At 41.0% G+C, this 21,953-nt stretch overlaps 1 protein-coding gene across 3 annotated transcripts in view; it reads right to left on the bottom strand.

The window, feature by feature from the left end:
- The window catches only part of KCNIP4 (potassium voltage-gated channel interacting protein 4), a gene marked incomplete at both ends in the record, with an annotated part of 944,241 nt that overhangs the window by 733,109 nt on the left and 189,179 nt on the right, over positions 1–21,953 (bottom strand). The window contains one exon of one of the 3 annotated variants that reach the window (XM_079777235.1): positions 9,728–9,815. The exons of the other annotated variants lie outside the window; for them this stretch is intronic. Within the exon in view, the coding sequence (XP_079633361.1) occupies positions 9,728–9,815 (88 nt within the window). Of the gene's footprint in view, positions 1–9,727; positions 9,816–21,953 lie in introns of those variants that run through there. 3 annotated transcript variants of the gene reach the window in all.

Here is a 21,953-nt window from a genome sequence, read left to right as displayed (position 1 = left end):
TGACAGAATGCTGTTCATGAGTTGACTCCTCCAACGCGGACTTGGCTAAGTTCTCATCTTCCCACCCCGTCACCATTCAGTTTTTCTCTCTGACTCACCCTCCCTGAAACAATGATTGACTGGCTCTCCTCAGTCATTATTGAATGTTGATCTGGTGCAGAGTCCTACGCATTCCCCTTTAACAGAGTAAAGTGAACTTTTATCCCAAATATGGAACATCTTGAGACAATCTGATGTGACTGCAGTAGCATCAGGAGAAATGGACAGTGTCAAGCATGAAGCCACACTTTGTAGTACTTGAGAAAAACTAATTTGTTTGTCAAATTGTTTGGCATATACTGCACAAAATATATCGATGCTGATTTCTATTATGGCCAGTTGGACTTTGCTTTTTTCTGTAATGAAGGGAAGCTTTTCAGATGGTAGCTCCTCCCCTCCCAACCCACAAATGTATCCCAGTGCTGGCAAAAGGGGCTTGAAGAGCAAATATACTTTACCAAAGAAAAGCCATCATCATACCCAGCAAGCACAAGCCATGACCATATCATACTCAGTTGGAATACCATCTTCCTATAGGACAAACGTTCCGTCTTCATGTGTCATTTAATTAGGCTAATTACAGTGAAATTCCCTCAGAAAACAGAGTCAATTTGTTTGAAGGTGTAGGCTTATTTTACCCATAAAGTTTAAGGAATGTGCAGAGAAATTTTGGACAAAAGTTATGTGGTCAAAGTAAAAGATACACAATGACAGTGGAAGATAAGGTACAATGACCGGAACCTGACACATCACCCAGGGATATGATTAGCTCCCTCATGCCACTTTCCATATGTTTTGAAGGAAGTGTATGTCACCAATGTTAGTAATTTTAAAGGAAGAAATCCTGGTCAGTGGTAACTGTTATGGGTGAATCTAAAATCATAAATATGGCCATGAGAATATTACTACTTATATAAATACTAGAGGACTGGTGCATGAAATTCATGCACAGGTGTGGTCCCTAGGCCTGGCCAGCAATGGAAGCGTGAGCGTCTGGCATGGAAGGGCAGGTTCCAGATGACCTCTGGGCCCTGGGCAGCACCTGTGCCCCTGGACCCCCGTGCGCACACCTCCATTTGAGTCATCAAGATCTGCCTGGCTCCCTCAGTGCCTGGGAGCTGGGTGGCAGCCCCGCCCCCTGCTGCAGCGGCTGGTTGCTGTCTGTCGGGCGATTAGCAGGGCAATTGGGCCCCACTCACACCTGCCTTGGCCTGGCACTGCCCGTTCACCTGCTCCACCATCCCGCCATGGTCCCACTCTCATCAGGGCCCATCAGGGCCAGCAGCCCCTCCACTGCCACCTGCTGCCAGTGCTGCGTTGCAGATGCCTGCCATGTTCCGCACTGGCCCCTGGTGGTCAGCACATATGATAGCGAGCGATCGAACTCCAGTTGAACTCCCAGTCGAGGGGACAATTTGCATATTAGGCTTTTATTAGATAGGATAATATAATATAATATAATATAATATAATATAATATAATATGATATAATATAATATGATATGATATAACTAGAGGCCCAGTGCACAAAATTCGTGCATGGGGTGGTGTCCCTCAGCCCAACCTGCACTGTCTCCAATCTGGGACTCCCCAAGGGATGTCTGACTGCCCGTTCAGGCCCGATCCCGGTAGGATCGGGCCTAAACGGGCAGTCAGACATCCCTCTCACAATCCAGGACTGCTGGCTCCCAACTGCTCACCTGCCTGCCTTCCTGATTGGCCCTAACTGCTTCTGCCTACCAGCCTGATCACCCCCTAACCACACCCATGCCAGCCTGATTGATGCCTAACTGCTCCCCTGCCAGCCAGTTTGCCCCTAACTGCACTCCCCTGCCAGCCTGGTCACCCCTAACTGCCCTCCCCTGCAGGCCTGGTCACTCCTAACTTCCCTCCCCTACAGGCCTGGTCCCTCCTAACTGCCCTTCCCTTCAGGCCTGGTTTCCCCCAAATTCCCTCCTCTGCTGGCCTGATCACCCCTAACTGCCCTCCCCTGCAGGCTTGATCACCCCCAACTGCCTCCCTTGCAGGCCTGGTCCCTTCCCACTGCCCTCCCATGCAGGCCATCTTGTGGTGGCCATCTTGTGTCCACATGGGGGCAGCCATCTTTGAACACATAGGGGTAGCCATTTTGTGTGTTGGAGTGATGGTCAATTTGCATATTACTCTTTTATTAGACAGGATAAAGGCCTGGTGCATGGGTGGGGGCCAGCTGGTTTGCCCTGAAGGATGTCCTGGATCAGGGTGGGCTTCCCTTGGGACATGGGGCAGCCTGGGTGAGGGGCCTGTGGTGGTTTGCAGGCTGGCCACACCCCCGGCAACCCAAGCAGAGGCCCTTGTATCGGGATTTATTTATCTTCTATAATTGAAACTTTGTAGCTTTGAACGGAGGCTAGGGCAGGCCAAGGCAGGTGGAAAGCTTGGCTTCCTCCATTGCCAAGGAAACCCAAGCCTCCTGCTCGCTCAGTGGCCACAGCCATTTTTGTTGGGATTTATTTATCTTCTATAATTGAAACTTCGTAGCCTTGAGCGGAGGCCTGGGCCAGCCAGGGTGTGCAGGAAGCTAGGCTTCCTCCATTACTGGGAAATCCAAGCCTCCTGTTCACTCCGTGGCCACAGCCATTTTTGTTGGGATTTATCTTCTATTTATCTTCTATAATTGAAACACTATAGCCTTGCGTGGAGTCCAGGGCCAGCCAGCGTGTGCAGGAAGCTTGGCTTCCTCCATTGCCAGGAAAACCCAAGCTTCCTGTTCGCACCATGGCCACAGCCATCTTGGTTGGGTTAATTTGCATACTTGCTCCTGATTGGCTGGTGGGCATGGCTTGTGGGTATAGCAGAGGTAAGGTCAATTTGCATATAACTCTTTTATTAGATAGTATCTACACTAATAAAAGAGAAACATGCAAATTGACCATCATTCCACTATGCCCACCAGCCAATCAGGAGGGAATATGCAAATTAGATGGACAAAGATGGTGGCTGCCCAGCTGCTCCAGCTGTTGAGTGTCCAAGCGGGGCAGGGCACCTGCTATGAGAGGGAGGGCAGGGGGCAAAGGGATCTACAGGAGCAGCACTCAGGCTGCAGCAAAGATGATGATGGCAGACTCCGGCCTGAGTCTGCATTGAAGATGGCAGACTCCAGCTGGAGTCTGCGGCATAGACGAAGGCAGCAAACTCTGGCCAGTGCCTGCAGCAAAGGCGAAGAAGGCAGACTCCAGCCGGAGCGAAGGTCTGGGTCCTGGGTGCTGGAGGAAAACCGGTGCTGGAAGCCAAGGGAAGGAAGACTTATTGCACGAATCTCTTCATGCAATGGGCCTCTAGTATAATATAATATAATTAAAATAATAATATAATATAATATAATATAATATAATATAATAAATATGGCCATTAGAATATTACTGCCCTAACTATTACTACTCATATTTAGAGTAGTTTTCCCACTGGCTTTCTAGAATGGAGTCAGCCAATAGGCAAACAGCAAAATCTCTGAGGGTAGGAGGAAGGTGGGACAGCATTTTTTTTCCAAAGCTCTTTTCCAATCAGGTCTCCATGAGTTGGCCGTGTCCCTGGACTAAACCAGCACCCTGCATAGAGGTTCCCTCTCCAGGCTTCACAAAGGGTTTCCCCCCCTGCCCCTCCAGGGGTCTGCTCTTACTAGCTTCAGAGTATACATGCCTCCTGTTAATTTCCTTAAACCCTGACCACATGCATGGCCCCTTAATTACGTTATTTTCCTGAGTGTGAGCTCTCTTTCCTGTCAGGAATATAACTGATACATATCACAGTCAATCTATAATAGCCTCACTCTTTGCCCTGTATTGTGAAACTTGAATATTTCTTCTTCAAATATGGAAATAAAGCACTGATGTATAATTGCTGAGATTTTCAGAAAGAAAACTCGAATTATTTTAACCCATAGGGGCAAAGCAGCTCTTTCTCTGAATATTAGCCCTTCCCTTTAGACTACATGTAATATATTGAGTAATTTGGTCAATCAGCTTACAAATGAGTTTTAAGAGTTGGATATGTCAAAGACTGTGAGATCAGGTGACTTACTACTTTGAAGTTCACACAATGATAAAAAATAAAAAAATAAAAAACTAGGCTTCTCTCTGGAAGAGGTTTTTAAGCCCTAAAAATTTATCTAATATACCACTTACGGGGTAAAGAATATAAAATATAAGGCTACTAACATGCAAATTTCCTTCTGAAGTGTAGGCAACTCGTAATTAGCATAGATAGGTGTTTTATCCATTAAACTCAGGAACCCTTAAACCTAATTTGGCAGCAATTGGGAGACCTTGAGATGATTAGGCAAAATGTTGAGTCCCTCAGAATATACCTTTACTCCTAATTGAAAAGTTAAACTCATTAATAGAAGACAAAATAATTCTTATGATAAAGTTTAAAATGTAAACTCTGCTGGGAGAAGAAAAGCATGCAATGACATATATTCTTTGGTAATTAAGTATACAGGACATCAACCTTCTTTGCTTTCTTCTTACCTGAGGGCAGGTTTCAGTAGAAGAAGCACAAGACTGAGTATAAATGGTGGCATTTTATGTGCATTTCAATAATGCAAATTTTACATAGTGCCGTAAGAAATCTAATTTCACTTTATCAGCAATATATGAATACATTTTTAAAAATTAATCAAGCCTAGCATGATTTCAGAGCTGATACGCCAAGGGACTATAAACTGCTTATTCAACTGTTGCATGTCAGGGCCATAGGAACTGGGAAACAGAAACACCTGTCATCGTTTCCCTGGATTGAACTTGAGTTGTGTAAATTTTTAATTATTTGAGGCCTTCAGAAACACCCTTTTCCTGAGATGCACCTGTCCTGTGTTCAAATGTGGCAGAGAGGGGAGACGGAAGAGGAGGTCACAGGGGCCTGCAAAGGTGATCCTGTGACTTGTAACCTGGAGGGAAAGAAGGGAACAGAAAGGGGAACTGTGACTAGAGACAGGCTTTTTTAGTTACCTGATTTTGCTAAGGGTCACTATTTTCTCTTCACACTTAAAAATGCAAATTAGCCCTGGACAGTGTTGCTCAGTGGTGAGTGTGTGTGCTCCAGGAGGTCTCTGGTTCCATGCCAGGTCAGGGACATATGCTCAGGTTACCAGCTGGATCTCCAGTAGGGGGCGTGGGAGGCAGCCAATTGGTGTTCCTCTCTCATTGATGTTTCTATCTCTCTCTCCCTCTCCCTTCCTCTCTCTGAAATCAATAAAAACACAATTTAAAAATGTATTTTTTAAAAATGCAACAGAGCCCTGGCTGGTGTGGCTCATTTGGTTAAGCGTCAACCCATGCACTGAAAGGTTGCTAGTCAAATTCCCGGTCAGGGTACATGCCTGGGTTGCAGGCTTTATCCACATCCACGAGAGGGGGCATGCAGGAGGCAGCTGACACATGTTTTGCTCTCACATCAATAATTCTCTCTCTCTCTCCCTCCCTTCCTCTCTATCTCTAAAATTCAATTAAAAATCTTTTAATCAACAACTATGTATATATAAATTTAAAAATGCAACACGAACATATCTAAATATTTGTATCATTTCTTTTGTGACTGTCCTGATCCACAGAACAAACCACTCAATGCAAATGTGTGAAACAAATGCTCTCGGGTAAAGAACCCCAGAATCGGTCTCCCTCCTATCTGGTTCCGGGTGCGTCACCTGAGAACCACAGCTGCCAAGTCACCTCAGCTCGGCAGCTCTGGTGTTGAGGGTTTGACCCCTGGTGGTCAGTGCACGTCATATCTACTGGCTGGTGGGCAGGTGGGCAGGTGTTCAGGAAACAATTAGCTCTCTCTTTCAATCTCAAGTTCTCTACTAGATGAAATGATGTACGCTTACCACATGCTTTTAATAGTATAATTACTTTAAATGTGAAATCGTTTAGCTCACTAGTTAAACAGCAACTTAATATTTTGATTAAATTGCTTTTGTTTCACTTAGGAGTTAAACTTCGCCACACCTGATGATCGCAGTCTTGAAGCCAGAAACAGAGCTCCAGGCAGTATCCACCTCAGAACTGCGTTTGGGAACACTTGCCAACAGGAAAATGTGTTCAGGTGTTGATTTTTCATGAAAACGATACATAGAGAACTGATAAATGTCCAAACAACCTCCAAATAAGTACCACAAAACATTCCATTACTAAATTGCACACATAAAGAAGGAAGTCAAAATGTGATATCTGTAATAGCATTCATCCTTTCCTCATGGGTCAGCTTTTAAATTATAAAACATTCTGTGGGTTCTGAAGGTACACAAACTGCCCATTAACAGAATAAGTTTCATATTACTAGCGTCATATTACAATCCTCATAGATTATCTCCACTTATTTAAATGTACAAGAATATACTGGTTACCAGGAATACCACCTAGAACTGAATATAATATGGTACGCGGAACTGCAGGTCTCATTTAGAGAAGGGATTGGGATAACTGATTTCTGTATTGCACCTCACTACACTGAACATGATAGCCATCTATATATATAAAAGCCTAAGTGACCAGGACACCAGCCCAGCTGCCCACCTGCCCACCTGCCCACCAGCCAGTAGCTATGACGTGCACTGACCACCAGGGGTCAGATCCTCAACACAGGAGCTGCAGAGCTGAGGTGACTTGGCAGCTGTGGTTCTCAGGTGACACTCCCTGAACCAGATAGGAGGGAGACCGATTCTGGGATTCGTTACCCGAGAACCACCCTCTCGCAATCTGGGACCCCTTGGGGGATGTCAGAGAGCCAGTTTCAACCCAATACTTGCAGGCCAGGGCGAGGGACCCCACTGGTGCATGAATCCGTGCACTGGGCTTCTAGTTAACTTATATTTGCAAAAGGACTTCTGATATGTATTATCTATAACAAAGGGTCTTAACAATGCTCATATTTTCATGATAAATACAACAAATATATGTGTTTGTAAAACCCACTCTGAAAAGTGCTTTGCCATGGTACACATATGTAAAATGTTTCTGGTAAAATGAAAGTATCTTATTTTATCTGGAAAATCTTTACCATTGAATTATGACTCTCTAGCATAACGATTATTTGGGGGGGGGGGAATCACCAATTAAATTACTGATTGATATGCAATCCTAGTTATTGCCAAAAGTTACATGACAAGCTCTCAGAAAACTGTTTTCCCCTAACTTGTGATAACCTTAATAAGACATATCAAAGGCGATTTTGTGTCCATAAACATTTCTTTGCACTTCAAATTTGTATGTAAAGGCATGGGCATTTGGTATGAAATGAAAGGCAACTGCCAACAATACAGATTATGTATTTCAGAATCAACCTGTTTTCCAATGGAAAACAAAATAAATCACTATTTCCTCGGATCACATCTTTAATTGGAAAAGTGAGGATAAAGGGCTTCTTCATAAAATGAAAAATAAAGTTATCCAAGGCGTATTCATATTGCTTTAAATTTTTGATAACTACAAGACATTTGTTGATTGTTCAGGATACAATTAGCAACTGCCTGCATATCCAACCTTAAAGCAAATTTTTACAACTAATTCAACTCTGCTTCCTACTTTTTCATTAATTACTAGCTAAGGGACCTGAAAGCTCCCTAATGCATTTTACATTAGATTTTGCGATATGAACAGTGCATATTATCACTGCTTCTAGTAAATACATAATTGGCTTTTCCAAGTTGCATTTTGAGAAGTTGTAAAGATTCTGGCTGGATTGTAACAACATTTGGCATTAGAAACGTGGCCGAAAAGAATTTTCACAAAACACAAGTTGCTGTAATCACATTTCCCAGGTTAAAAAATTAACCTTACTACTTTATTATAATCTATCTGTTCTATTTCTCAGAGTTCTTACATTTTTCCTACTGCGGCTCAAAAAGCAGAGAAGGAATCCCATCTTTATTGATTTTTAAATATGCATTCCATAAGGCTTAAAATATTGCTGCCTTACTAGCTTTCTATAAACTTCATCTTCTATATAACTATCCAGTCACTTGACAACCACTTTACTTTGGATTCGATACTTATCGTCTATGACTTCACAACCATTTACGGTCTTCATAAAATTATTTTAAGTCGGGAGTTTAAGAAAACTATACACAGACTGAGCAAAAGAGGCACAGCCCTGCACCTAAATCTAATCAGACTCAGGTAGAAGCTTGACTTGGCTGATCAAAGAGCAAAACACAGACTGCCATGGAAACCTCATGGACAGCTTTCTTTATAAAATATTTCTCTAATTTCATAGCGAGAGAAAAGGTCACATACTGAGTATCGCCCAATGAAACACGACATCACAAATGGCACACCACCCTGAACGGAACACTCAAAGCAAATACCACATGGATATTATTGATCACATTGATACTATAAGCAGAGTCACATGGACGGAAGTTTGTGCAATAGAAATGTAAAGACATTTACATTTGAAAAATACAACTGAGCTCCAAGTTGACAAAAGTCAGGTCCAGACTCTCAATGATTACCCCAAAAGCATCAAAACGCACCTCAATTTGCACTGCTTAAAGATTAGCATCTGATAACAACCCTTTTATATTTATTAATACTTAATAATGCTCTCAGAAATCATTTGATTTTCACAGTTACTGCCTCAAAATTGTTTTTCCTGCTCAGGTTGTCAGTATAATCAGATATGCAATTCTGTTATTAAGCAGAGAGTTTATTTCCTAGAGAAAATGTTGCTCTCATTTGCCTTGCCTGACAGTGTATAGGATTTGTTTCAAACTCTTCCCCATTACTTAAAGAAAACAGATATAAGTTGAAAACATACAATAGTTCTTCCTGAGGAGAATCAAATCAAAATGCAACACATTAGCCAAGCTTTGCCTGTCAGAAGTTTGGTGGTCTATGAAATATATCTATTTCTGTAATAGATTCCAAGTAGTTTTGGTCCCACCTGTCACTATGTTAGTGATGGCATTGCCTAGAAATATCCTCGGCACCAAAACTGGCGCCTATGAGATTAGACTCACGATTTTTGGAACATCTTAAAAATATTTTCTTGCTATAAAAACTTAGATTTAGGTAAGAGTTTCTATTTCAACTATGCAAAATTTTAAACACTGAAATCCCCTGCAATGAAACAAATATCAAACCTCTCTCATGGACCATTTACTCTTCAGCTGTTTTCACATTTTGCTCACATTTTGCAAACCCAAGAGAAACGTCCTCGACTCTCTCACTGCCATGCTCTATGACCAAATACTAGAAATAATCTACGGATTAGAGTGATCAAAGAATTTGAGAATTTCTAAGTACCTGCAGAATTGCTAAATACCTGCAGAATCACCAAACACAGCTATGCGATTCCCCAGTGAACTGCAGCAAGCAGGAGAGAGGGAAAAAACCCCTCACCCAATCAAGCATTTTAAAAAATTTCCCTTCCACACTGAAGACACTGCCTCCTTAGACTGAGGCACATTCAACGGCAGCCCTGCCAGAAACATGAAAAATGCATCCAGAGAATCCAGATCTACACTCACTGAGAGCTGCGCCGCACACATTGCCAGAAACGTGCATCTCAGCAAACACCCACCAACTGTATGTTATTGACAACATTCAGAATACACACAACACAGAAACAGTGAGCCTTTCCTATTCCATTTCAACTTCGTTATCAAGCTCTCCCGGCCTCGATTGAAAAAAAAAAGAGAAAAAGTCATTACCTGTATGAAGAGAACCTGTTAATAGTCTGAGAAGGTACTGGGCAAATTTCAATATTTCACGTTTACACCGTTTTCTACAGCCACTCATCTTAAGCAACAAGGTATTCCTCTGAGGAGAGCCAGAAGTCTTTGCCAATAAAAAAGAGACAGCCTCTGAGGGGAAACTTCTGTCTCAGTTTGTGTCACAGGCTGCCTCACAACTCCTGTGGAATTAGCTGTTAGTGCCTCAGTCGGAAATTCCTGTAAAAAGCTAGAGAAGCCGAGACAGACAGAAGAGTAACGGGGTGCTGAGAAAAGGCTGCTTCTCAGAATGGTCCCCAAGTTCTTCTGTGGCACAGACAGGCTGCCCTTCACACTTGTAGGGACCCACTGTGGCTCAGCTCAGCATCCCCCCTCCTGGAGCAATCACAACCTCACAGACCACTCCGAGGGAGGCGGGGCCTGGATGCCAGCTCATCAATGAATCAGCATGGAAGCCAGGGAGGGGACAGATGACAGGTCACTGGGGCTGCAACCCTTTGGATACTCATAAAAGGAGCCAGCTAATGCAATCAAGCCCGCTGGGGGGTGAATCTGAGGGTCCGAGGCTGTGCAAAATGTTTCCAAAAATAAAAGGGAAGTAGGGAAGCGTGCTGCTCAAGGTCAGACACCAGACAGTTCCCTGACACAGTGTTAATCAGATTCAGAAAGCCTAATTGGGGGGACGGCTTACTGGAGGCGCTGACCCTGACTCTAAAAAGCAGAGTAGAAGGTTTACCTCCCAATGGAGATGAAGCTGTTCAGTCACAGAGAAATACCCTCCACTTCAGAGGCACAGAGGTGGAAAATTAGCTGTTAAATTCGGCTGCTTTCTACACTGTCCAGGCTCAGGTATTTGGAAATCAGGAAAAATCATTATATGCTTTAAAATACAGTAGCCTGGAAACCACAACTTTTAAGCCCCTATGCTTGCCTCCAGGTGACTGAGCTCCGAAACTAATTTGCTGTGTTAGCCTCAGAGGAGAGCCTTCCTCAGTTACTTCATATTTCTAAAAGGCAAAATGTAACTTGCTAGCTCCCCACCAAAGGACTTTTTTGTTTTTTAAAATATACAGTTTTATTGATGCCAGAGAGGCAGGGAGAGGGAGAGAGAGATAGAAACATCAATGATAAGAGAGAATCATTGATTGGCTGCCTCCTGCACGCCCCCTACTGTGGATTGAGCCCCACAACCCGGGCATATGCCCTTGACCGGAATCCAACCCGGGACCCCTCAGTCTGCAGGCCAATGCTCTATGCACTGAGCCAAACTGGCCAGGGCCCAATGGACTTATTTTATTAGTGAGCACCATTGGGAGAGTCTCCAATTTTCACCAAGTACTTTTCTATTAAAAGGCAATGTTACTGAGGCAGGCAGTTGCTTTGAAAGCCTGAGGGCTATAGGCTTGCCTTAGTTAAAGGCAAAGGGGTTTTGTTGGGGTTTTGTTTTTCTTCTCATTCTTAAGTGCCTTGGGCAGGCTGTAGGATTTCTCTACATTCTAATTTATACTCCAGGGATTTGCTCTGTTTATTTTGTTTTTTGCTTGTTTTGTATAAATGTAAGTATTAAAGAGATTTAGTACATATGGATATGCATCCTCCATCTTTTAAATATCCATACAGGCTCTTTTCTTTTTCTTGACAGTTGTGACAATTCTAGTTGGAACTAATATTTCCCAACAATACCATGCATGAAATGGTGTTCTTTTACAATAAAGAAAGAAGCACTCTTAAAATCCTAGAATTAAACAGATTTAACAGTAACTCCTTGTCTTCTATAACCCTTCCCATTCCCACCAGACTCTGTGGAATAATTACTTAAATGAAATCACGAAGCCTGCTCTCCAGAAATTTTCAGAACTTTTGTTGAAAGTGTCTCAGCTAGGAATAGATCTATACACACAGGTTAGCAACATACTTATTGAAATTCTTGCTCTCATACATTTTCCATAAGGGATGGTGTCCCTAGTTTGAAATAGGCAGAAAACATACACTACTGTGGTTATATGTAATTTGTTTGTTGGAGAGTGAACTAGGATAAGATACTAAGCAGAGCACTTTCATGCATTGATGCAGAAATTGTGTATTGAGCCCTTGTTATGTTTCATGTATGGTTCTAGGTGCTAGAGCTAGAACAGTCAGGAAGAAACAGAAGCCCCTGCATCCAAGGAGCTTGCACGTCAGTATAATAAACAACAATTAAACAAGGAGTAAATAAGAAAATATCACTTATGAATAAGTGCCACAGAGACTATTAAAACCAGGCTGGTAAAATAGAAAGTCAATAGGTTGAGTTGTCAGGGAAGACATCTTTTAATTACTCTGGAATATAAATCACAAGGAGGAGCCAACCATCAGCCATGAGATGTTTGGGGGAAAGAGCATGTTAACAGAGGGAGGTAAAAGCTTGTGCAAAGATTGCAAGCAGTGAAGGGGCCAGTCATCCTAAAGGAACAGAAAGAAGGATGCAGCTGGGGAAGCATACCTCCTGAGCCAGGAGGCACTGGCAGATGATTGCATGGAGGAAGACAGGGGCTCTAGTCAGAGCACACTAGTGTGTAGGGCCTTATAGCCAGGGTAAGGAATTTGGATTTCAGTCTTTGTGTGCTGGGATATCGCTCCAAGAACTAGGGAAATTCTGTGATCTGTCTGCTATGAAAATGGTACATCTTAGGAAGCAGGAGTGGAAGAATGAACACCTCGGAGGGCATAACAGTAGTTCAGGTGAGAAATGCTGGTGGCCTGGCCTGGAGTGGAAATGAGAGGAGGTTGGTTGCTAGATATATATTGCTTTCTGGACATATTTTCAAACAATAAATAGGGTTGGGAATAAGGGAAAGAGTTAAATTAAAGATGACTTACTTTGGAGCTTGAAACATTAGATGGATATATTTAATGAGTTGATGAAATAGACACACTGCAGGTAGACTACAGGAGTTAAGAAAATGAAAAATTCTGCTTTAAGGTATCTTAATGTACTCATAATTTAAGATGTATTTTTACAGACATTATTTAACAACTTATGTAAAATGGACCCATTTTTCAAAAAAATTAAAATAATCTACCAATGAAATAATTTGAACAGCCTTATAATTGTTAAGTAAATTTAATTTACATTTTAAAAATTCATCAAAAAATAAAACTTCAGGTCACATGATTTTCCTACCAAATGTGAAGAAGAATTAACACCAATTCTTGACTATCTCTTCCAGAAAATAGAACTTATTTTATGAACTTAGTATTATCCTGATACCAAAATCATAACAGAAAACTATACACAAAAGATCTCTTACTAATATAGATTTAAAAATCCTTAACAAAACATTATCAAAGAGAATTCAGGAATATATAAAAAGTAGTACATATAATAGCCAGGTGGGTTTCATTCGAGAGATATAGGACTAGCTCATTATTGGAAAAAAAAGTAACTCACCATGTTTACAGGCTAAAGAAAAACATAATCATACCAACTGATTTTTTTTAAAAAAGCATATGACAAAATTTGACACCCACTCATGATATTATAAATCTCAGAGAAATAGAGGGCAGCTTCCTCAACTTGATAAGAGCAAATACAAAAACCTATAGGTAACATCCTACTTAATATTGAGCAGAGGAACTGAATGCTTTCACCCTAAGATCAGGAACAAGGCAGGCATAAAAGTCTGCTTCAACCAGTTTTATTCAACATAGTGTTGGAAGTACTAGTCAGAGCAATAAGGTTACAAAAGCAATTAAAGCAAGAAATAAAATTATCTTATTTGCAGAGGACATAATTAACCATGTAACATTTCTCAAGGAATCTACAAAAAAAACAAACAAACCAAAAAAACAAAACACAAAACAAAAAGAACAGAATTAACTAGTGAGTTCAGCCAGGTCACAGAATACTAGCTAAACATTCAGTTGTTTTACTGAGGAATCAACTGTTGTGCTAGCAAGGAACATGTAGACACTAAAATTTAAAATCTGTTTTGTAAAATTTCATTAAGTTCAATTCTTACATTTCTAATTTCTTACAATTACCTCAAAATAAAAAGTTACCTTAAAATTAAATAAAGACAATTTTTAAAATACCTTTTTAGCTCTTCCTATACTTTAAGGTTATAGGTCTGAATATACTAGTACACAAGTGAACCAAACAGACAAATCTAGTGGTTCATGAAGCTTATATTACAACTAGGGGCCCAGTGCACGAATTTGTGCACCTTGAAAGGAACTGTGGGCTGCGAGGCTGCGGTGGGCACAGGGGCAGGTCTTGGCCCATCCTCTGCGCCCCCGCCCAGCCCCTCCCACCACAGCCCCTGGTCTCCTCTCTGCCTGCAGCCTGCTCCCATTGCTGCGGCTCCCACATGCTGACTGTGCCAGCCCTGCTTGCTTGCACTCACTGACAGTGCGGAGTGATTGGGGCTGGCGCCAGCAGCAGGTGAGAGCAGGGCCTGCGTTGGCAGCAGGTGCGAGCGCAGGGCAGGACCACAGCACACGGGAGCAAATAACTTCTAGTAACCACCAGAGGCTTGCCCCAATGACAGCGATTGGTGCCCCGCCTTGGTCTAGAGCCCCTTCTCACCTGCTCCACCATCCCGCCACGGCCAATGCTTACCATGTTCCATGCATTCCCACTGGTGGTCAGTACATGTCATAGCAACCGGTTGTTCAGTTGTTCCCCTGTTCGGTCTATTTGCATACTTTTATTATATAGGATGGTGAAAAAGAGACAACAGAATGAGTCAAGGAGAACTGAATATGCTAAGCAGTGATGCAAGTGACATGGAGTGATCAGAGAAGTCTTCATTGAAATGACAGTTGAGCAAAGAGTTGAAGGAGGAGCAAGAGTGGGCCAGGGGACACATGCAGGAGCAAGAGTGGGCCAGGGGACACTCTGCATCTGCATCTTTCCACAGCCTCTGACAGGCAGTCAATACAAATAATTCTGTTGGGGAACTTTCCTGAAATCAGCTCTCTGTAAAGGCTCATGCTTGATGTCAAAACCCAGAGTAACAATATGGTCAATCTTTTCTCTGGGAAAGCAATTACAAATCACCAGTTTTGTTAGAGAACCCTCTTGCCTGCATCTATTTATTGTTGGAAATTGTTAGGGAAAATATTGTTGCTTAATGTTATCCTGTGGAAAGCACCAAACATAATTAGTAAGATAAATATAAAATGTCAGAGCATTAGAAAATTTAAAAAATGCTCCTTTAATGATCAGCTAATGTGGATTAATATAAACATTATATCCAAAAAGTATCAATAATCAAGGTTGCATGCTCAAAAATAAGAGATGTCTTTAATGTTTCAGAACTGCTTCAGCAAAGCGGCTGTCATCACAGAAAAATGTAAGTGAATTTTACAGGTCACGAGGGCTCAAGGGTTTTCTTGATGAACAAACTAGTTAGCATCTTCAGCATAAGGTACAGAATCTAGTAAAGTTTCTTGCAGTAAATTTATAGCTAAGTTTAATTTAAAGGCAAACTGTAAGGTAAGAACTAAGGCCCTATGATGAGGGATGATTCCACTCATCTTATGTAAGTTACCGAGGAATTTGAAAGTGTGGGCTCATTCCATTTGTATTCTCATTGCATTATGGAGAAATTTATTTTCGATTTATTTTCTGACCAGTTCTTTTTGAGAAGACTAAGTTCCAAGGAAAGTAGACTTTAAATACACTAGGATCATCCTCTGTGCTCCTTACAATGGTCAAAATCAATGTGATTGGCTGATTAAGGGAAGACCGTTTTCCTTTAAGAAAGAAAGAACCCACTGATTCCCAAGAACACCCATGCCAGAGTGGAGTTTTCCCCCAAACCCTGCTAGTGTCAGTGCATCTTGGTGTATTCTGTGTATCTCAGTGGGAATAGACATTGTTATGCTTTTCAAATTGTCACACGTTGCAAAATTAAACATGTGCAGCTTAAAAATAGCTCACCATGGGGCTGCAGAGAGCAGCAGAGCCTGGAGGCAAAGGCACAGGTTTTGAAAATGGGTCTTGATAAAATATCAAACTAGCTCCTGTCCATTAGAGAGGAATGCCCCAATGCCAGGTCCATTATTATTCCAAGAATATCACTGTTCTCTTACTTTAGTGAATAAAGAGTGTGCCAACATTCTAATAATTTTTGCATCAACTTTGGAACCAGCTTTGTGAATACCAGGAAAGTCAAAATCAAACCTTCTGTCTTGAGAAGTTCTTTCTTGGGCCTGTGTCAAAATCAATCCAAACGCATCTAATCATTATTCTAGGTAATACCTAGATGATGCTATCATTCACGTTTCCTATCATCATTTAATATCCTACAAGGAGACCAAAACTACTGATATGAGAATTATGAATCACATTGGCACTAAGGAACTGAGATAATGCAAATAATTGCATGTAAATAGATCCATGTAAGTATCTATTTAATACAAATTACGAGACTGAAAGAAAAAAAACTAAAGGGCTAAAGGAGTACATTTTTTTTCCCATAAGATAAAGTTTTAGCTGCTGTTTTGCTTTATTTTGTTCTCAAGAGGGAGAGCCTCAGATTTTTATTCATGATTATTCAGGGGTTAAAAAGTGTGTGTGATATAACCATTTATTTTAGGGACACAGTCCGTCAGAAAAATGTGTTCCCTAGAGCTGAAGGCTCCTTCAATAAGATTCCACCCATCCTGAGCCCTATCTAAAAGCCTTATTATCATGGAGAAGGGAGCTGGGAAGAGATGCATTTCCCTGATGGAGACCCCGGGGAGTCAAAGTCAGGTGCACGTGCTGTGCTTAAAAGTAAATACTCATTGGAGTGTCCTGACAAGCAGAGATGTGGCTAAGATGGTGGGGGCAGGGCATGGAAACAGGTTTCCACATTGGCATGCAGAACTTCAAAGGAGGGTAGGCTGAAGGCCAGCAGCAGGAAGGTTGTGGCCTCCCAGTCTCATACTTACTCTCAGACTGCAAAAGAGAGGAGCCGACTTGTCCCAAGGCCCATTCTTCCTCAATATAAGGCTGAAAACTATGTCCTGAAAATTATGATGTCAGCTTATTCTGTCTGTGATAGATCCCCCCCTTTCAGATGGGCCTTGTACAGAACTGAGGTTGCAATTTAGCACTGGAATGAACATCAAGCTATTTGCCTTTATGAGGATTCATTTCACTCAGCTATTCAGCAGGCTTATAATCTCCTGTCTTAAAACAAAACAAAACAAAAAAAAACACACTGGTGGTATTAAAGCAATAGTCTACTACTATATAGTAATTTTAACATGTTGATATATAAATATATTTCGATTTATTGAGATCCCTGGAACACATCCACTTCCATATTATCTGCACTCTTGCTTAGTGTTTCTCAAAGTGTGGATTTTGACATATGTATCTTAGAACTGTCCAGAATGCCAATTTAAAATGCAGCTTTCTTGGGTCCTACCTTCAACATACAGACTCAGAAGCTCTGAATATGGGCCAGGGAATCCAACAAATGTATCATCTCCTGAGTTCTCCAAAACACAGAACTTTGGTAATCTAGGCAACCTAAGCCAACTACCATCTTGGAATGAAAGGTCAAAGGAAAGCTAAATTGCAATCTGAAGATGATGAAACTATGGTTCTATGTAAGTTCTATGCATGCTTCAAGAATCTGTCAGATATTCCAGCCAAAAGCCACCTAAGCTGGCTGAGAGGTTGGGATGCCGTCTGGGAAATGCATCCCCGGCTTTCCACTTCCAAACAGATCACAAGTGAGCCAAGGAAGCTTCACTTTCCATTATATCAAAGGCAATACATGGGCAGCTTTAAAGCAATTGGGTTGCTCTTTTGGCTTCAACAAAAGTCATCAACCACAGGCAGTCCTGTGGTGTCTATTCAAATTTAAGGGGCACACATAGGCTTAGCGGCACACATAGGCTTAGTGGCAATGCATTTTGTAAAGCATTCAATTTTTTAAGTGGAGGGAAGGTAACTAGTATAAAGTTTTGTTGTGTCATGAATAGGCATGGCCTTTGGAATCAAAGAATGGTATTTGGTTCCTAGCTATAACTCTTTTTTATTGATTTTTGTTTTTAGAGAGAGAGAAAGATCAGTGTGAGAGAGAAATATTAATCAGTTGTCTCACACACACACCCCAAGTGGGCATTGAACCCATAACCTGGGTAGGTGCCCAAATCTGGAATCGAAGCCACCAACTTTTGGTGTATGGAATGATGCTCCAACTAACTGAGCCAACAGGCCAGGGTGACAATGCATTTTTATAATATTTTTATTAGAACAGCACATATGTTTAGAAACAATTACACCACATGCATGATTTAAACATTAATACCCAACAAGCTAATTCTCTTCCCTTTATTATATTTTCCAAAGATTAGTCATGCTTTTTAAATTTACCTGTTATGTCTGATTTTTCAAGCAATTGTGAGCAAGCTGAATTCCAACCAATGTTTCTTTGACTTTGCTTGTTTTGTTAAAGAGAGACTCAGGACTTTCCACCTCTTCCTCTTGTGAAGTGAGGTTTCAGAAAAGAAAAATTTTGAGTCTGGGGTAACTGTGAAGAGCAGTTTATAATAAAAAATTTGAAAAAAGAAATAAATTAGTTGGTCTCCCTCTTACTCTACCTTAACATATACCCATGAAAAGACGATTTAGGCCATTTTTATTGAGTTTCTACTATTTATCAGGCAGAAGTCAAGAATTAAGTTTTAGATCAGGCGTCCTCAAATTATGGCCCGCGGGCCACATGCAGGTGTTTTTGCCGTTTTGTTTTTTTACTTCAAAATAAGATATGTGCAGTGTGCATAGGAATTTGTTATAGTTATTTTTTAAACTATAGTCCGGCCCTCCAACGGTCTGAGGGAAAGTGAACTGGCCCCCTGTTTAAAAAGTTTGAGGACCCCTGTTTTAGATGATGTTAAGGCATTTAGCAAACATTTGAAAATGCTGATCTAACATTCAGAATAAATGTCAAAATTAAAGGTCACATGTAGAAGTCATCCATGTAGAAGTGACAGTTAAACTGAGTATGGCTGGAATTCCTGAAGAAGCCAGAGGTGACCTACAAGGCTGGTCACATACTCTTAGTTTTAAATGGCCGCGCCCTATTTTTCATTCAAGATAGACCTGCCTTACACTATTTAGTTATCATAAAGCAGATTTTTAAGAAGATACAAATTTTAATAAAAAATTAAAGAGCTTAAAATACAAACCAAGGAAATAAAAAATTGTCTGAAGATTATGCAAAGTACGTGTAATATTGAAATTGAAATATTCTCGATTTTTTCAACAAGGAGGTATTTTTGTACTTCTGTAAATACCTAGAAATATTTGAATCAATGGCATTAGATATTCAAAGAAACATATTTACCCCCTAATATCAGATACCAGGTTATGATTCTCTTTAGTGTGAGTGATCCTTTTTGAAAAGTTTCTGCTCAAGTTCCCATCGATGCTTTTATAACATTAATGCCATGGGCCAAATGCTAATAAAATAAAGTAAGATAAGCTCACACATCCTCATCTTGCCTTTAATAAGTGCCCACATCATGTTATGATAACCATGGGGGCTGCCAGTATATGCAACTTTCAGATGAAACTGGACGGGAGAGCACACACCGGCCTGTCACTATGGAAAACAAAACAATAAAATGACAACACACAACTCCTGCCATCTCCCCAAACTAGGAATCCTTGTTGGACTTCCTTAAAGCAAAATGATGCTGAAAATAAGGATGACTCTGAGACCCCGTGTCACAACTCTACATTCCACTGTGACAAGCTGAAGACAAAGAGTGCCTCCAAACCCCCCGTGTCTTCTGAATGTCCTTGAGTGTGCCCGAAAGGAGTCACTTCCCCCAGCTGTCAGGCCCCTGAACTTGCTGCCAGAGCCCTTCTCATCAGAGCAGCGAGATTAAATATTCAGGAGTCTGCCAGGGCGGTGCAGAGCGCAGTAATGCAGGGCTCTGACCTTCCCCAGGAAATTCAGTCAGGGGACAAATGTGTGACAGCGGGTGACACTGTGCTGTCATGGAAAACCCCTAATGCAGTTTGCATGTTATACACTCTCCAGGACGGCAAATGCACTATTGAACGCTCACTGCACAAGCTTTGCTAAAAGCCTTTTTAATGCATGCTGCCAACTCATATTCAGATCCAGCCACAGCTGACCCTCCGCTCCAGGTGAACTTCGGGGCCCGGGTGCCAGGAGTACGAGGCTGAGAAATGAGAGAGCGCTGCACTGAGCCTGGGGCTTGCATTCAGGATCCCTAAAAGGACCAAAGGTTAGGCAAGCGGCTTTGGATCTCCATTGCCTGGCCTGTCACACGAGGACATTGAATTAAATAACTCTTGCTTTGTTTTCCAACTAAAAAACCATGTCTACACAAGGAGCTCCAGATGTATGTGTTTTAAACAGCCACACGCAATGTTCCATAATGTGAATGTCCTTCGGTCTATCAACCACACTCCCACTGACAATATCCGGCGGTTTTCAGTTGTTCTGCTACCACAAACAACACTGCAGTAAGTTACCTTCCACACACAGCCCTGTGCTATGGAGCTTTTCTTTCCAGAGGTTTGTGACATTTACTTAGACACTTGCCTACTACGTATTATTAAGTGAGAAAAATGTTACAAAAACATCTATAGAATATGCTTCTATTTTTTGTGAACTAAAACTACATTCTCTACACGTGTGCATCTCATTTGCAAAGAATGACAACCTACTTTGTTGGGGGAAAAACAGGTGATATAAAAAAGTGGGGACTGCAACAAGATGGAAGCTCTCATTATATATGCTGACATTTAGAATACAAAACTATAAAGTTTATGAAAATATGAAAAATTAACATCTACATAATAAGGGTATACAGATGGAAGGAAAACATTAATTTCATTAAATGATAAATTGAGACCATTTTTTACTTGAATTCCTTCTGTTACGTTTATATTGTTGTTGTTGTTTTTTGCAGAAAAGTAACGTACACAGAAGGGAAAATAATGAGTCTGTGATATGAAATTCCCTTAGAAGACCTATGCCTGCAAAATACCAATGATATCTATTTATTGAACATTATTTATGGGCAGGGCACTGAGGTGAAAATATTTGCTGAGTTATCTAATCTTTGCAAGAGACATCTGAGGTAGTTCTTATTATCCCCCAAAAAGGATGGAGGGGCTGAGGCTGAGAAATTCTTTGTGGTATCAACTATCACATCTTAAATTTGTTCCACTCTGCCTGACCCCAAAAACCTATGCTCTAAAACATTACAGAATTTCATAGTCCAACTCTCTGCTTCCTGTGAAACCTAAGAAAAACCACATAAATCATTTATAGGGTTACAGTATTAGATCCCCCCCCCTTTTTTTTTTACTATATAACTATTAAAATTATAACAGATAAACCATGTGTTTTAGAAGTACTCAAAGCAAAAGTTAATATGATTGCTTGTAAAAATAATGACAAATATTGACTAATACCATATTTACCATTCTTGAATATTTTAACCCTTGGCACTCGCTTGCTTTTTTTCTCGATTCCTTTATTCTAATGCTAACCGTGTCGAGTCACACTCGACATCCGAGTGCAAAAGGTTAATGGATACAACAATTTTATATAGGGCCCTGGATATGCTAATGCATTTAAGGAATTTTACAAGCTAGAACTTAGCAAACTTAGTGGGGTTTATTTTCAATTGAGTTAAGTCTGCTATTGTTGATCCAATAGAGTAACTCCATGTATGTCAGTAAAACAGGATGCGGGGCGACATTTCTCCTCCAATCTTTCATCTGTTTGAGAAGTACATTTTCCACGTTTTTATAATTTTTCCTTTAGCAAAGCAGTTTATCTCATGGGCATTTTGGCACATTTTGAAGACTCACCCATGGTTATGAGAAGAGATGGATTTTTCTTACATTATGCTTGCTTAGACCTCTCTTATGCAGTCTTCTCTCTAGGTAAACTCTCTCCATCCCTTTCTCCTGATATGAGGCTAAATTCTCCATTTTATTTTGCTGCTGAAACACAGATTCATTTCTGCAAATGTCTGCTCCAGCACTCCCACCATAGACCAATGCCATGGCCAGCTGCTATTGTGTGGGATGTAAGGGCAATTTTTCTATTTAGAGATCTGAGAAAATCTGGACATAGCAGCAATTAGCCAATTTAGTCCCAATTCTTATTTTCTTTTATTGCTTAGCATTATTTATTCAGGAGGAAATTTGCATGGACATTCACTCTGA

Source organism: Cnephaeus nilssonii (assembly GCF_951640355.1).
Source record: "Cnephaeus nilssonii genome assembly, chromosome: 1".
In the NCBI taxonomy this organism is placed as follows: Eukaryota; Metazoa; Chordata; class Mammalia; order Chiroptera; family Vespertilionidae; genus Cnephaeus; species Cnephaeus nilssonii.
The sequence above is the reverse complement of the archived record's forward strand: the minus strand, read 5'-3'. Positions and strand labels throughout refer to the sequence as shown.